The sequence below is a fragment of the Chenopodium album genome, chromosome 26, assembly GCF_948465745.1.
Source record: "Chenopodium album chromosome 26, dcCheAlbu1.1, whole genome shotgun sequence".
Classification (NCBI taxonomy): domain Eukaryota; kingdom Viridiplantae; phylum Streptophyta; class Magnoliopsida; order Caryophyllales; family Amaranthaceae; genus Chenopodium; species Chenopodium album.
The window spans coordinates 31,270,285-31,287,022 of NC_137859.1; the positions used below are offsets into that span (position 1 = coordinate 31,270,285).

At 34.5% G+C, this 16,738-nt stretch overlaps 2 protein-coding genes across 4 annotated transcripts; one reads left to right on the forward strand and one right to left on the reverse strand.

Annotated features, from left to right (window-relative positions):
• Positions 1 to 465: 465 nt before the first annotated feature.
• On the reverse strand, positions 466 to 1,556 carry LOC145617017 (uncharacterized). The gene is made up of 3 exons (XM_081671723.1): positions 1,405 to 1,556; positions 1,113 to 1,352; positions 466 to 1,018 (listed from the first exon to the last, which is right to left on the reverse strand). The coding sequence occupies exons 1-3, from the start codon at positions 1,554 to 1,556 to the stop codon at positions 466 to 468; spliced, it is 945 nt and encodes a 314-aa protein (XP_081527849.1).
• Positions 1,557 to 9,661: 8,105 nt separating this feature from the next.
• Positions 9,662 to 15,593, forward strand: LOC145617902 (uncharacterized). 3 transcript variants are annotated; one of them, XM_081672662.1, is made up of 10 exons: positions 9,662 to 9,869; positions 9,954 to 10,014; positions 10,320 to 10,373; positions 10,865 to 10,948; positions 11,174 to 11,254; positions 12,290 to 12,346; positions 12,605 to 12,682; positions 14,597 to 14,780; positions 14,870 to 15,065; positions 15,169 to 15,593. In XM_081672662.1, the coding sequence occupies exons 2-10, from the start codon at positions 9,983 to 9,985 to the stop codon at positions 15,279 to 15,281; spliced, it is 879 nt and encodes a 292-aa protein (XP_081528788.1). In that variant the 5' UTR covers positions 9,662 to 9,869; positions 9,954 to 9,982; the 3' UTR covers positions 15,282 to 15,593. The 3 variants fall into 3 exon arrangements, with proteins under 3 accessions (XP_081528788.1, XP_081528787.1, XP_081528789.1); XM_081672661.1 differs by having other exon boundaries at positions 9,954 to 10,010; XM_081672663.1 differs by having other exon boundaries at positions 9,954 to 10,010; positions 11,174 to 11,243.
• Positions 15,594 to 16,738: the final 1,145 nt, after the last annotated feature.

A 16,738-nucleotide genomic window follows, 5' to 3' on the forward strand; every position in this document is an offset into this window, starting at 1 on the left:
GTAGAAACCTCTAGATTTGTCACCGCACATGCTTTTGGGATTTGCCGGAAGTAGCATAGTCCATCTATCCGTTCACCGGCTCTAATCAAGCTCCCCAAGTGTTGGTCTTGTATAGCACATAAAGAGTCAGTGAACTGGACAAAACAATGGGAATCATCTATCATTTCAGACACCGATATTAAATTACAAGTTAATGTTGGGACAAATAAAACATTCCTAAGAATTATTCCATCCGCCAAATACACTCGCCCCTCCTTCATAGCCTTAGCATGGGCACCATTCGGGAGACCCACAGGACAAGGAGAAATAGATTGCACATCCATCAAACTAGAAGCATCACCGGTAACATGACGTGAGGCTCTAGTATCCACTATCCAAGACAAAGAAAAAGGCTCATCGGTCATCTTATCTTGTTGCTGATCATTCACCATATTCAAAATCATCCTAACATGTTCGGGTTGAAGGTCAGACAAAAGCAGCAAGAGTGTCTTGGGAGGGCCTGTAAGAAGCCCCAAGTAGGATGCCCATGGAGTTAGCCCGAGCCCTTGGCTTAGTGGACTCCATGACAGCAGCACCCTGTGAAGAAACAGGGGCAACAGCAGCGTGTGAAGTAGGGGCAGCAACATGTGAAGTTCTGTTGCCGTGTGAAGCAGGGGCAGCAACACCCATTTTACCGTAATTTTCCAGCCACCAATTGGGGTAGCCATGAAGGATAAAGCAACCAGAATTTTCGTGGCCCGATCGCTTGTAGTGAGTACAATAGAGCTTCGATTTGTCAATGCGAGAGGGAGGTTGGAAGGAGCGGCGACCATCTCCTTGAAGAGAAAAAACATGAGTCTCAACCTTCTCCATTGTAGCCTTCCCTTGAGCAATCCCACGAGAACGTTCCTCTTGAAGGATCGCTTGATATGCACGGTCTAGGGTCGTCAGGGGCTGCTGAGAAAGAAGATTCGTACGCACAAGAGCATACTTATTATCATCAATACCAAACATAAATTGGTGTATTTTTTCTTCCTCCCTGTCCAATTCACATTTCTCGGCAACGTTGCACGTACACTTGCCGCATTCACAACCATGAGGGGGCTTGAGACGCAATAAATCATCAAAATAACCCATTAATGTTAGTTGTATAATAGTCCTCAACCATCATAGACTTCGATTGTTTGCAAGTAGCAATGGATGTCCGCAATTGTTGGAGACGAGGACCACTAGCCTCGCAATACCTTTTCTCCAAATAAACCCACAACTTCCTTGCCTCCTCAAAGTAAGGAACGGAATTCGCAATTTTGGGGTCGATAGTGCGTAGAATCTTAGAGATTAACATGGAATTAACGGTATCCCAATCAAGCAATCTAATTGCATCAGAAGGTTTAGCAATATATAGTACCGTCAATGAACCCATACTTGCGCCTTGATTTCAATGACAGGGAGATAACATGAGACCGAGCAAGAATATTATCACCCTTTAGGATGACATTAGTGACTTGATTCCCCGGCTGGTCCTCGGCGACGAGGTAATAGGGAGAAGAAGGGTCAATTTTCGTGTCATCCACCATTGTTGATTAGAGAAAAATTTAGAGAAGATTAGAGAAAAAAATTTAGAGTTTAGGGTTTAGTGTTGTTTTGGCTCCGATACCATGTCAATAATAGAGATATTAGAAAGAATAGAGTAGTGTAGTTTGTATTAGCGTATGCACAAGTATAAATACAACCTAGAGAGATTAGGGCTCGTAACCTAACAACGGCCCATTATTAGCTATACATATTATATGGCCTAATAGAATTCCTTTTATTTTCCCAATTCACAATACATGCACTATTTTGATTTACACTATTTATATAATATAACTAGTATGTGTCCCGGGCGATGCCCCGGATTGCTAGTTTGTACTTTGTACTTCTTTAATTTGATAGTTATGTTCAACTGTTGGTATAGCTAGTGTGAAATTCTGGCGTTGCCTTGGATGTTACAATTTTTTTTTGTCACATATGTATTTATTTTCTAATCTTGTGAAAAATAAATAAATTAAAAAACCTCTAATTTAAAAGGAACATATAATGTTAATTATGTGAAAGTTAAAACATTAATAAAAGGCGGTTGAGATGGTAAGTGTACAACCTTTATTTGTTGAAGGTTGCGGGTTCGAATCTAGGCCGAAACATAATTTATTTATTTTGTTAAATGAAGTTGCAAGCTTACGTGTCGCATGTACTTTGAATAGTGATGTGGCATAGTGACATGATGTTATATACATTAAAGAGTGCCACGTGGCACTGTTCCTTTAAAAGGAACGCCTTTTAATATATAGTATAGATTGTATTAGTTTTTATTGTTATTAATATGAGTAGTAAAAATAGATTCCTGATTCTAAGTGTTGTTAAGAGGAAAAAAAGAGGTTATTTCAATGTATGTTTTAATTTTTTAAAAATATAATACGGAGTACATAATACTTCGTATATGTTATTAATGGTCAAAGTCTTTTTGTTGACAAGCATAGGCATAACATAATAATGATACACTGTGGAAAAAGTGTATACAAATATACTCCCTCCTTTTTAAATACTTGTTCTATTTCTCTATGCGCGGAGTTTTTGGAGAATTTGGAAAAAGTAATAAAATATAGAGATAATGGGGTTAATGACTCTATGGAAGGTAAATTCGAGTAAAAGTAATGAAATTGGGTCCCATTAGTTGAGAGTTATGAATTAAATATTTCGGAGTATGATACTTTCCAAATAAGGAAATAAAGCAAGTATTTAAAAACGATCATAAAAAGAAAGGTGGAGTAAGTATTAAAAAAACGGAGGGAGTAACAAAGTAGGAACTTTGAACAAGCCTAGATGTACTTAATACTTGTACTTTTGTTTAACAATTCTTGAACCATTCCCTTTATTCCTGGTGCTACTGCTAAGGTTATTGATTAATTATTCAAGAAATCAAGAGTCAATACTACACAGCTTTTTTGGTCTTCTTTTTGCTTGGTTTGGTAGTTAAATAACATGCTTACATACATTACATGTTTATAATGTGTGTTAGTCGTATCGATTGTATGTACCTTCTTAAGCCAAGCACTAAAATTTCGATCATGATGTAGACCCAATAATCCATCCACAATAGTGTCTTCAGACTTTTTTTTTTCCTTTACTGTATTTTTATTATAATAAGTTTTGTGTAAGGCATACTTATTACATTGTTTCAATAAAAAAGAAAAGCAAACTTACATTAAATTTATTGTAAACGGTTAATATAAAGTATAACTTTAAATTATTACTATGTATCGACTGATGTACCTTCTTAAGCCATGCACTAAAATATATGGCTGAATAAAGTTTATCTAAGAGACCAGTTGTTTGTGACAAGTCTGACAACCGATCTCTGTGCTCGAAATATATAGCTTGGGAAAGGAAAACAAGAAAGGAAAACATACGATTATATAGTATGAATAACATCTAAGAGACATGGTTTTGTAAATAACCTATCTCTTTGATTTTAACAAAAGATATAAGCAAATTGGACTATTGGTTACTGGTTTTGTTTCTATAACAATAGACGTGTTTTTATGCTACATGTAGACTTGTCTGTTTAGGACCTAGAAAAAAGTTTTTTGACCTGTAACCCAATTTAACCCGAACCTGTTTAACCCACAAATTTATGGGTCAAACCCGCCCCGTCGACCCGATTTTATGGGTTTTTATTTATTAAATACATTTATTTGAAAATTAAAATTAGTTTATTAATTAAGTTTGATTGTTTATCTACCATCAGACATTTATTTTATCTCTTTCTCATTTATCTATATCTCATATAACTCTTGTTCAATCCACATCAATCACCTCTACACCAATTATCGATCCAAACTAATTGCATTCGTATAACCCACATCACTGTCATACCACCACTAGTAGAAAAATTGAAAAAGGCAACGCTCATTGGCCACAAGTTTTTGAAAACCGGTGGCTTAATTAAGTGGCGGATGAGGCAAAGAAAAATTGCCACCGGTTCAACCAAACCCGTGGCAAAAATTGGAAAGGCCACCGGTTTGAACCGGTGGCAATAATGAGTTAAAAAAAAACCCGGGCTTAGTTAAAAAAAATAAAAAAATAACGGACCCCCCCTTTATAAACCCCTAACCCTAACTTCTCTCTCCCTCAGCCTCTCTCCTTCACTCTCCCCTCTCCTCCTTCTCTCTCCTGTCTTTTTCTCTCTCCTCTCCTTCTCTCTCCTCTCTTTCTCTATCTCTCCTCCGAACTCACTCTCCTCTCCATCTCTCTCCTCTCTCCTCTCTCCTCTCCACCATCTCGTCTCACCACCACCACCACCACCACACACCACTACTCCGCCGTCTCTCTTCACCCTCGTCTCTCCTTCTCTCTCCTCTCCTCTCCCTCGTCTCTCCTTCTCTCTCCTCACCCTCGTCTCTCCTTCTCTCTCCTCTCCGTCGTCTCGTCTCACCTACCGCCACCACGGCCGCCACCAAGTCCAAACAATAACAACACATTCGCTCAGTGCATCCATGTTTATGGGTTTAATTATTCAAGGTTAGGGTTTATGGGCTTAATTATTTTTGTTAAATGTCTTGATTTTTTTGGGTTTGATTGTTGTAATATTGTTAGGAATTGATGGGTTTAATTGATTTTGATTCGTTTTTTTTTTATTTTTAATTTCTGGGTTTTTTTTTTTATTTTGAATCGATTTTAATTTCTGGGTTTATGGGTGTAATATTGTTAGGAATTCGATTTGAAGTAGATTTTTTTATTTTATTTTTAATTTCTGGGTTTTTTTTTACGAGTTCTTGGTCATCAATTTCTGGGTTTAATCGATTTTGATTCGTTTTTTTTTTTAATTTTAATCGATTTGAAGTCGATTTTTTTGATTTTATTTTTAATTTCTGGGTTTAATCGATTTTGATTCTTTTTTTTTATTATTTTAATCGATTTGAAGTCAATTTTTTTGATTTTAATCGATTTGATTTCATTTAAGTTCTGGGTTTTTTTATTACGAGTTTTTGGTCATCAATTTCTGGTTTGTTTTTTTTATTCTTGGGTTTTTGTTTTTAATTTTTTTGGGTTTTTTTTTCTGGATTTGATTTTATTCGATTATAAAGGGTACATGCAGTTGTTCTTGGTTTTTATTTTTTTTCGCATCTTAATTATTTTAATCGATTTTTTTTTTTTTGGATCAGGTATATTGATTTAGATCTAAAATTAAAGAATCAAGCCGAAGAATCAAGATACAAGAACTTTGATTTTGATGTTGTAGTATTTTTTTTATTTATATTGTAATTTTTTTATATGTTGTAATTGTTCGGTTTATTTTTTTTTAGGAAATACTGATCGATTTTATTGGTCGATCTATATTGTAATTTTTTTTTGATTATATATTATAAATTTTCGATTACATTCATCGATATTGTTTGATTTGTATTTTGATGTTCTAATTTTTTTTTGATTTAATTGTTCTATTATTTTTCTTTTTGAAAAAAGCCAAAAAAAAAAAAATTACATAACATGTACATTGCCACCGGTTAACCGGTGGCATTTATATTTAATACTCGATTTTGCCACCGGTTTTGAACCGGTGGCTTTTTATTTGACTTATTGCCACCCCCCAAATGACCACCGGTTCAAAACCGGTGGCATAGGGGGGTTTTGAACCGGTGCCCAAATGGTTTTTTCGCCTAGTGCACAGATTGATATGTCTACGTACTAATAATATGTCCAATATATTGTAGTCCATATGTATAATTATGTTGGTCTATTTCTTACATTATTTTGGGATGTTAATTATCATTTTATATTAGTTAGAAATTGATGTGTTTTGGTGAAATGGGGAGGATTTAAATTATGTAGTATGTAATGGATAAAAAAATATGAAAAAGTAGAAAAAAAAAAATAGCAAAGTAAGCTTGAAAAATCAGAAATTTTTTAAAATACGCCAAAAAAAAAAATTAAATAAATGTTCTAAACTTGTTGGGTTGACCCAAATCCGAAACTTTAAATAAGGATTGAGCATTTCTCAACCCGTGACCCGAAATGACTCGGGACCTGGAGTGACCCGACCCGACCTACCCGATTAACTAGTCTAGCTACATGTGTTCTTTTTGTTAGCATTTTTTCTTTCTTTTGGGAATGGGGGTACAGTCGTACAAGCGTACAACTCTATTTCTATTTAGCCCCTTGATATGAAATTATAAGTTTTCTTTAATTTAATAATATTTTAGTAATTCTCACATAATCAACCTATAGTGGTCTAATGGATTAACCATAGTTTGATTAATATACGATCGCCACCACACCATCGGACATTCATTGCCACTATTGCTTAGCTCCACCACCCTGCTCCCTAACCCCGCCACCAAAAACCACCCAACCATCACCTAACCTCCCTTTCCCCCTCAATTTCAGATGTTTTGGGGGTGGGGGAAAAGGAGGAAAGAGTCTTAGATGGTGGGGCTGAGGAAGGGGCGTTTTGGTGGTGGGGGTAGGGGAGCTAATGGTGGCAGGGTAGGTGGGGCGGGTAGGGTTAGTTTTAGGTATTACTTCCTCTGTCCTTTAGTTTTGCCTTATTGCTATTATTTGGGTCAAACTTTTAAAACTTTGATCATCAATTGTCATTGATCTATAAGAGCTAATATAGTCATGTGTGATCTTGTTGTGTTCATCTCGTTGTATATATATCTTATTAATATCAAATTTTTAAAATTTTTACATGAATGAAAATAGAGATATATGTGTTTTAAATCACGTCTTAGAGACAAGGTTTCAATAATCACGTATTCTTTTAAAAGTTTTATATATCTTTACAACCCCAAACCACCACTTAACATATTCCATTTAAGATTACGTTAGTGGAGCCAACCATGTTCGCGTTTTTCAAAACTTTTATTATAAGACCATAAAAACATCAAATATTTGATTAAAACACCAATTAATGGATTTTTGAATCGAATTTGTTAGTGGGACTCACCACGTACACGTGCCAATAACCTATTGGTTAAAATAAGAAATAGAAAAATAAGAAATAATCTAAACCCTAACTCAACGCAACCCCACCCCCATCACTAGCCACCCTCCTAGCCTGACCCCCCACCGTTGACAGCCACCCCTCCCCATCCCACCCCACCCCAACCATTGAATTGGCACCCCCCACCCCACCCCACCCCACCCCCACCCCAACCATTGAATTGGCACCCCAAAACACTAGTGAAACCCACCAGAGTCGACCAACAACACGACGCCCCACCCTAGCCCAACCAGAGAAACCCCAACCTAGCCACTACCAGAAAACCGGCAATCTAAACAATTGAAAACCACCCCTCCCTTACCCTTCACCCTTAAACTGGCTGAATTCGACCATGGTAGCCCTCGAATGGTCGATTTCGATGGCTGATGTTGATGGTCGTTTCAAGGGTAGGGAAATGAGGGTGTTTTTTTTATTTTTATTTTTATTTTTTTATGGTAGGCCAAATGAGTTAGGGTGATTTTCGAGGAAGGGTATAGTAAAGGGTGCGTGGAGTCACTAGTTTAGGGGTGGTGGTTGGGCTGATTTTGACGGTCAAGGCGGCTTGGGGTGCCAGCGACTAGGTTATGTTACCGGCGGTAAGGGTCAAGGTGGGGTAGGGCTACCAGCGGTGGGGGTGGGGCTGGGTTACGGTTTAGAATTTTTTTTATTTTTCTAAAAACCAATAAATGAGTGACGCGTGTACATAGTGAATCTCACTAACAAATTCCATCCAAGTATATTGTGAAGTGGTGGTGAAATCCGGTTTTTTTTTTTTAAATTTGTGTTATAATTTTTTTTTGAATTTTTGTGGTATTACTTTGCAAAATTTTCTTTAAATATACAAATAGTCAAAATTATAATTATTTCTTATTTAAATAGTGAAAATAGTCAATGAGTTAAATATTTCAATTATTACTCGAGAACAAAGGGAGTATGACTTTATAGTTCAACAAGAGGTATGTGAAATATGTTAATTAATAAATATGAAATCAATAACTGTAACTAAAGTAGAAACCGCTGATATCACCACCACCTATATGTCACATCTATATCTATATCTATCTATACTTTATTAGTATTTAAAAAGACAAACCACAATCATCTACATGACACATGTCATCATAATTCATCCATATGCCACATAACACATCCATTAATATTTCCTCTTCATAGTCCCTTTTAAAGTAAAAGATAAAATAAAATGTTATTGAATGCTTAAGTCTTTATGCATTCCTAACGTGCAAATTTGAGTAAGAAAACGGAGTGTTCCATTTTCACTATAAAAAAAAAAGTAGTACTCCTCTTTATACCCCTTTTAATGTAAAAGTTAAAATAACAAATTATTGAATGTTAAAATCTTTATGTATTCCTAACTTGCAAATTATAAGTAATTAAATTAAGCAAATTATTACAAAAAATCACCGACACATACAACCCAAATAAGCAACACATTTCAAGAAAAATAAAATGAGCTACAACCCGTTCGTTGAACGGGCCAAAAGGCTAGTTTTACTTAAAAACTAGTTTGTGGACTCGGGCGATGCCCCGGATTTTTACATGCATGGAACTGATCATTAATACATATTGTAATTTATGATTAATATATTTTGTAATTAAATTTGTTGTTCATGTTGTCATTTCCTACATATTAGTATTTTGTATTCAAAAGATTACATAAAATAAAACATAGCTTAGTGGTAAAACACTTAGTTTTAGAATTAGAGGTTATGATTTCAAATCTTGTGGTGAGCATTTTTTTTTTTTATTATAAATGAATGACATATAATGAAGACAAATGGAAGGAAGAGCCACGTGGCGTTATGAGTAGTTTCATGAGTGACGTGGCGTAGTGAGGGGGAGCTTACGTGACACGTGGATGTTGTTGGAAACGCCTTTTAATATATTAGTATAGATTCCTGCCAAAACTATAAGCATCCTCTTACACCTCTTTTTTATTTATTTTTTTTTTTCCTTTTTCTATAAAACTAATGTTTGTAAAAGCTAATTAATTACACATTTTCATAAAAACTTAGTGTTTTTTACTAATTTGACTAACAACACAATTTTCTTAGAGAGAAAAAAATAATTAATTGGTGGCAAACACTTTTATTTTTCCCAATAATGCTAGCATTATTTAAATTTTTTTTATTTTAAATATGAATTTAAATATAATATTTAATCTCTTCCACTCTGTAATATATATAACTAGCTTAGACCCCGTGCCATGCACATTAAGTCTAATTTTTTATTTTTCAATTTTTTTTTAAAAAAAAATTAAAACAATTATATCTAACAAATAAAAAAGAAAAATAAAAAAATGATTAGAAAAGAAAGGAGGGTTATAGAGGGAAAAATATCACCACAATGTGACTCCTAATGCCTATTTTAATATTCCATCCGTTTTTAAATATTTGTTCCACTTTTCTTTTGCGGCCGTTTTTAAATATTTGCTACATTTCCTTATTTGAAAATCTTTTATAATATTTTATTCATTTCTCTCAACTAATAGGACTCAATTCTTTATACAATTTCTCCTAAAACTCCGCGCATGGAGAAATAGAGCAAGTATTTAAAAACGAAGGGAGTATTAAGTTATTGATAATAATTTTTTGCTAAAACCGTGCATGCACAAGATTAATCTAATGAAAGAATAAAGAAATACGCGAAAAACCGCGAGAGCTCGCTAATGAACTCCCACGCGGCCACGCTATTTATATACTGTATCACGCAATTAACGCTTTTTTCTCAATGACTCTACTTTGATCACACTTTGCCCTTTTCTGTTAAACTCCAAAACTCAGCAATTGTGAAGCTCGAGTAAGCGGACGTTGATGGCAGAATTCGTCAACACTGAAATGCATCTAGGGTTTGGCTATTTTCTTTGAATTCCTCTTTGAATTTATATCTTAAATTGTTCCGTTTGATTAATTTTACTATGAATTTCTGCTAGTGCTGAATCTCAGCGAATTAAGGCGGACAATGACAGCGACAGCGACATGGATCTATAGTTTGTATCTCATCTTTGATTCCGCTAATTTGCATCAAATTTATGCTATAATTTTGTAAAATTTGTGTAATTTATTTCATAATTTTTGATTTTTTTTTTCTAAAATTTTGGTGTTGTTTTGGTAATTTTGCGTTAAATTGATGCTATGAACTTGATATTTCGCTAATTGATTGTGGATATCTTGAAAATCAAGTCTAAAAAGAGTGTTTGATTTTAATAATTGCTCTGTTTTCCATTCTACAAGTTGATTGTGCTTTTGTCGATAATAATTGTTGAATTATTATTGCTAATTTGAGATCATAATTTCAGTGACGACATCGTTTTACCAGGGCGTCAGCTTTCCCCTTCATCTGTATCCTCACTGTAAGCTCATATATAATTTCAGCTCCCTTTGTTTTTGGAATATATTTTATGCAATTGATCTCCAATGCTTGTTTGATTTGATTCAAAATATTTATTGATTGAATTCCTTGTGTGTGTGAGCACTCGGGAGTGTCTAAATGTGATTGTGTGGTTAGAAGTGTCAAAAACTGACCTAATTGATTGGAAGAACGACTTGTATGGAACTATGCATGCAGTAATTTAGTATAACTTATTGACTTCAATCTAAAATCAACCTGACTTGACTTCACCGAACTCGACCTGCACACAAAAATTGACATCTCTATGTGTGGCTATCAATTACGTAGTATATTTGTTGTGGATTGTGTAACTGTAACCTGCTACCGGAACTTTTACTTTTTATAAATTGGGTTTGTTGTTAAGAAAATAAGCTAATATCGAAAGAACTCATGTTAACTATGATTGTTAATTATTTTTTGCTGCTTCTTATGGATAACTTGACATTATTTCAGCAAGGATCCCTCAGCTCCACATTCATTGTCGCGGCGTCTTCATCCTGACATGGAACAGCAAGAACAATATGCTGCGTTCTTATAGTAATGCTTTCCACAAAGATACTTTTTCTCTTGATTGAATTATTTATTTTATGTAAGCTGAGATTCTTTGACAATGTAGTTTGACCAGTGCCCAACTTGTAAATTAACTCTGTTAATGACTCTTAATTATTGTATGTGTTGTTTATCATGTTTGAATAACCTGACTAACAGCTTTTTTTTTATTTTATTTTGCTGCTTTGTTTGCATGATTTGACATTATACTAGCCAACATCCTCCTGCACCATTGTTGTGGTCAACTCTTCATCCTGTCAAAGAATTGCCAGAATATTCTCCTGTAAGTTCATGGTAAGCCCATTACAAACGCAATTTGTCTTTTGCCGTTTAGCATGGATGGGCACTGGGCAGACTAGCTGATTGCTTTGTTTACTATTCACCCATTAGATTTTAAATTCCTTCTTCACAACTTGTCATCAGATTAGTCTGTTTTTGTGAATTTATAACATCTGTTATACTCAAATTGAGCTTTTGTATTAGTGAGTTTGTTCTTTCTCTCTGTAGCTTGTAGCTTGACCATTTCCAACTCCGACAATGAGAGTTAAACAACTTGTAGGTAGAACCATCTATTATCTTTGTTTAATCACTCTTAATAATTTTTATGTGGCATTATCATCTATGGATAGGCTTATAAATAGTTTTACATCTGTTAACTAATTATCTTGTCTTCATATTATTCACATTAGCATTGGATAGTTTCTTTTTTCCTCATGTATGATATAAAAATTTATTGTTTCTACAATGAACTTGTAAGTTTGTAACTAGTTTAGCAGACATCTATTGAAAGAGGTTGTGAGCTGCTGACCATCGTTGATAAGCTACGAAGTTCTTAGGTGACTTGCTAAAATGAAATACTTTTGAACTGGAATCTGATCATTAAAAGACAAAAAAAAAAAAGTGGAATCAACCAAAATTTTTGTCTCCATTACTCTTGCTGTCTCTATTTGATTAGAGAGTTGTTTTATACTGCTTATTTGACATAAATTTTAGAGATGTCTTCATAAATTTTAGAGATGTTCTTCTGAAATTATGGTCTTCCTTCATAGGAGGGCAACAGTGATATATGATTATACACATTCTTACATTAAACCCACAACAGCAACACATGTTGGCACATTGTATCTTGATTGTTTTGTATTTAATTTTCCATCTTGGAATGGTAGTCTCGTCAAAATTTTCTGCGCTGTTCTGTATTTATCAATTGAGTTCTTTTTTATTTATGTGAGTTTATCATCATAACTTTTCTTCTGCCCCTTGAATTGTATTTATTCTTATAAAATTGATTACTTGATTTTGCTAATATGGTTTTGTTCGTTCACTATGCAGCGACCTGACCTTTGCCTCTACTTTTGACAGTGAGAACGGCAATGATGATGGGTATAGGTTGTCAATTATCTCTGTTTTGATTGAATCACCCACCATTTTGACCTAACTTGCTAATAATTGTTGTATCCTGCTTGTAAAAATTATGCTGTATATTGGGCTCTTTTGTTTTTCTAATATTTTTTTAAAAAAATAGTTTTTCTAATTAAAACATAGTATAGGAGCAATTGTGGAAGCAATAAAGTACTTGTATGGCAATTAATTTCTTTGCTCTTTTCTTCAATGTGTATTTATTTTATTTTATTTTCTATTTCACAGCTCTGACGACTCTGATTCTTGCTACGTGGAATTAAATAGATCCACCCAAATGCAGCCACTTGATCCTCATGCTGCAGCGTACGCCTTCAACGTCATTTTAATAACTGTTTCATCTAGTTGATTATATGTTTGGTTTTAGTTGATTTTGATTGTTTGCTTAGCTATGTAATGTATGTTTTCATTATTGAAGGTGTTTGTTTCTTTGTGGTGTTCAGACTATTGTGTCAACATATGCCTGACCTTGGTGTGGACATAGAATAGGAATTGGACCTGGAGGGAGAGAATGGAGCTTACACTATCCGCTAAAACAACAATCAAGACCTTAGTTCATTTCTACCTCTTGTTAAGCGAAAACAGCTTGATGTTAGGGTTTTACTTTTCCAATAAGATTAGAGCGTGTAATTGAGTGGGCCAATGTCATGTGGGATGAGTAAAATGTATGCTTTGGACTTATCATATTAGGTACCTCTTTTAAGTTTTCGCATACATATTGCCAACAAAATGTCAATTTTAAAATAGAGAAAAAAATAACTGTGGCCTTGAGACCATATCTTGACATTTGGACACTTCTCAACCACGTCACCATGTCCTTGATTGAAATATTTCTTGTAAGACTCCTGGATCCATAACCGAGTTAGATTTATTCGAGTCTGAGCATCATGAGTTTGTTTAATACCCATGTACAGTTGTCCTACTTTGCATTATGTTTTACGATGGGAAAGGAGTAAGTATGCATCTGTGTGAAAATGGATAAACTTATGCATGAGATCAACTTGCACGGCTGTTAGCTTGTCAAGGCTATAAATTATTAATAGAGGCTCTTTTTGTATATGAGATGCCTAAGTCAAAAGTCCATGATTTTACTTTTCAAATTTTACTAGTAGTGAGTTTGTGACGTTGTGTAGACATCTCTTGTAAAAATTTGCCTGGTGACCGAGCAGCGAGCATGGCTGATATGCTGTAGAGTGGAGACCTCTTAGGTGACATGCTAAGCATAGTCTAAAACACTTATGTTTTTGAATAAGCATGTTGTTCTAAAATATGCTTTGTACATAAAAGGGAACAATAACATTGAATCTAATAAAACCAATGCAACAGAATGTCACTGCTTTTAATTAAAAAGTATCATTGATGTGCAACGTAGGCGGTACATTATGTGGAGGAGCTTTAATAATGTTGATTTGCCAGCCCATTTTTTCATTTCTTGCTTCTTCCAGTGGAAAAGACCAAACAGGATCAGGCCAATTTAGTAACGGAGAGAAATAAATAGAAATATGATCTGCCATCAACTTAATAAAGAACCGCACCTAGGTTTTTATACGCCTCGCCTATGCTTCAGATTTTTTCCTGAAAGAAATTGTTGCCAGGACTCAAGCATGTGTTTGCAGTATAAGATCAGTCCTCCACTGGGAAGAATAAATTAATTTGATCCATTTTTTTCTTCTTTTATATTAACTATTTGATCCATCTTTTTCTTTTACATTAATTAGTTGATCCATATTTTTCTTTGATATTAATTATTTGATCCATTTCAATGCACTCCTATAAATTATTTGATAGTGTGATTGAGTAATGATTGCCAGACCTAATACTGGTGTTAGCAGGATTAGACCATGCCTCGACCTGGGAAATTTCATCCACAGAATTGCTCAATATATGATGTGATTAACAATCTTTTTATTCATTTGCTTTTATTAATGTTTTCCCGTAGCATCATTGTTTGTCATAAGAAGCTTTGCTCATGGGTTACCCATTAGCTTACAAAATTGTTCTCATAAGAATGCTAGACATAACAGAAACACAAAATAGATTTTTATAATCAGATTATCTTTAATAAAAGATGTAAATTATTGATGAAGAGAAATGCAATGCTGATTAAAATATTTATGTTTGTCTGGTTGAATCATATATTTTTGTTTATTGTTTTCAACTTTGTTCATACACTGTTTCAGCTTTTCCTCTGATTTTGGTGCTTCTTTTTCGTTATTTCAGAAGTGATGAACTGGAAGGGGAAAATAACACCACCAGTGGATTGTTTGATTTAGAGCTCGCAAGAAAGAAGTTTTTATGTGCCGTTATGGAACCTCAGCACTCAGACTCAGAAAATGAGATGAATTTGTTTGATCATGAACGTAGATGTTTTGATCTGGCTTTGGCCTTTCTCAAAGAGACGAAGGTTTTGTTCTCCCACCTCGATTTTTCTCCTTTATTATCTGTCATTTCTAATTCTTGACTTCTTAGTTTTCTTGTTCCAAATAATATTAGGGCGATGAGTATAAGTTTGTGCGGCTTGTTACAATGTGCCCTTTAACTACAACAAAAGGTTGGGGCACTCATACATACTTTTTTGCTCATCTCAAAGAAACAAATTCTTCTCCAGAACTCTTTTTTGCCGAGGTGGTGCTTGCACCAGTAAATTCTGTACACTGTTGTAAAGTGGATCCTAGTTCCTTTTCTCTTGGTAAGCTATTGTTTACTTTCATTTTACTGTGTTATAGTGTATCTAGCAACCTCTGCTATCTTGTTAATTTGGTTTGTTGGTTCTCTTGTGCCTCTATTTACAGGTAAAGCTCCTTTCCAGTTTGAATTGATTTCTCATTGCCCGCACGTCAAGTGTTTTGAGTGCGTTGATCATTGTAACTACGAGTTTGAAAGTGTTATTGAGGTCAGCGGATGATCTAGAAGATTTAGAATCTTGCTCTAGGACTTATCTGGATTCTTTTGTCTATTTGAAGGGCCTGTGTTGATTACTGTTGTGAACTTGTTTAATAGCACGTACTCGGCACTCTGGATAGTTTTGGACCTGTATAGGCTATGTTGAGACTTTTCTTTTATGTTACTCATGTATGCTGAATGACATCAGGTATTTAGTCTTTTGATTCAAAGGCTCCCTATCTACTGAAGCCTGATTAATTTTCCCATTAATTAGCAGAAGCCTTGAAAATATTTGATTTGATGAAAATCAGTTTAGTGGATCATATTTCTTCAACGATGGCATGTTGCATATTTGATGCTATAAATTTTATACGTACTATATTTTATTATTGTGTTGTGACATGTCCTTTTTATTTTTTCTCACTAATTCCCTTATTCAGCTCACCCATATTTTGCTTCCAGTTTGTCTCATCATTCGCACCTTTCTTTTCTAGAGGTTTGCTCAATTGCTAGTGGTTGGCATTCAAAATGGATGCAAGACCTAGTTATTGAGACAATAGTGAATAGCCTAACTTGGGTCAAGGTTGAAAGGGTTTTTTTCGTTAGGCAGGACCTTTAATGGATGAGCAAGTCGGGCATTTCTCTAGCCATTTAAGTGTTTTAACTCGTAATAGACAATTTGAACACCCAAACTGAATATACTATTGGGAAACTCCACTAACCATGTTTAATTATTATTGTTTGATGCCTCTGTAATTAACAAAACAAAAGTAGCTATGCTTGAACTTGTCACATTATGTCTTGATATGAGTTTAAGGACCATTCAATATCAATGTATCACCAAATTTACTGCAAACCATCCAAATATAGGGATAAATATACTTGACTTAAACTTAAGCGAAACTTGTTAATTTTGCTACTAATATAAACAACCACTTCTTTCATTAGTACTAATTATATTACATAACGATTTAAACAAACTAAATTGCATACAAATACACTCTAAAATATAAGGAGTACTTCTAATCAAGGAATGTTAGGAATAATAATTTCATTCATTGATGCACATGTCATATAGCATACACCGTCGCCTTGTATAGAATTAACGGCCGGTTGATCACTTTCCAAATACTTGAAGGCTAACTTTTCTTTGTCTTCATGAATCACTACGGTGAATCCAATAACACAAACAGTATGTCTTATGATTTTTGTATTACCAAACTCGTCCTTGAATTCACGATGAACACCATTGCTTACATATACTTCTTCCACACCCGGTTTGTAAGTGATACTCGGGAAAAAAGAACCAAAAACTGGCCCATGACGCTTCAAGTATACAGAAACTTTCTTCAGATTGTCCTTTCGATTTGGATCTTCGCTGTTTACTCCAAGACGAGTACAACCCGAAACCGAAAATGGCTAAAAACACAAAAATAAAAAAAATTAGAAATGAGATCATAATTTCAAAGAAATGCTTTA

Excerpts from the sequence above, each read along its gene's own strand:
- LOC145617017 (XM_081671723.1), bottom strand. The coding sequence starts at position 1,556 with ATGGTGGATGACACGAAAATTGACCCTTCTTCTCCCTATTACCTCGTC. Across the intron at positions 1,353-1,404 it reads TCATTGAAATCAAGGCGCAA|ATTGCTTGATTGGGATACCG; the intron begins GTATGGGTTCAT and ends TGATGCAATTAG. Across the intron at positions 1,019-1,112 it reads TATACAACTAACATTAATGG|GGAGGAAGAAAAAATACACC; the intron begins GTTATTTTGATG and ends TGAATTGGACAG.
- LOC145617902 (XM_081672661.1), top strand. The coding sequence starts at position 9,835 with ATGGCAGAATTCGTCAACACTGAAATGCATCTAGG. Across the intron at positions 10,949-11,173 it reads CAATATGCTGCGTTCTTATA|CCAACATCCTCCTGCACCAT; the intron begins GTAATGCTTTCC and ends ACATTATACTAG. Across the intron at positions 12,683-14,596 it reads CTTGATCCTCATGCTGCAGC|AAGTGATGAACTGGAAGGGG; the intron begins GTACGCCTTCAA and ends TCGTTATTTCAG.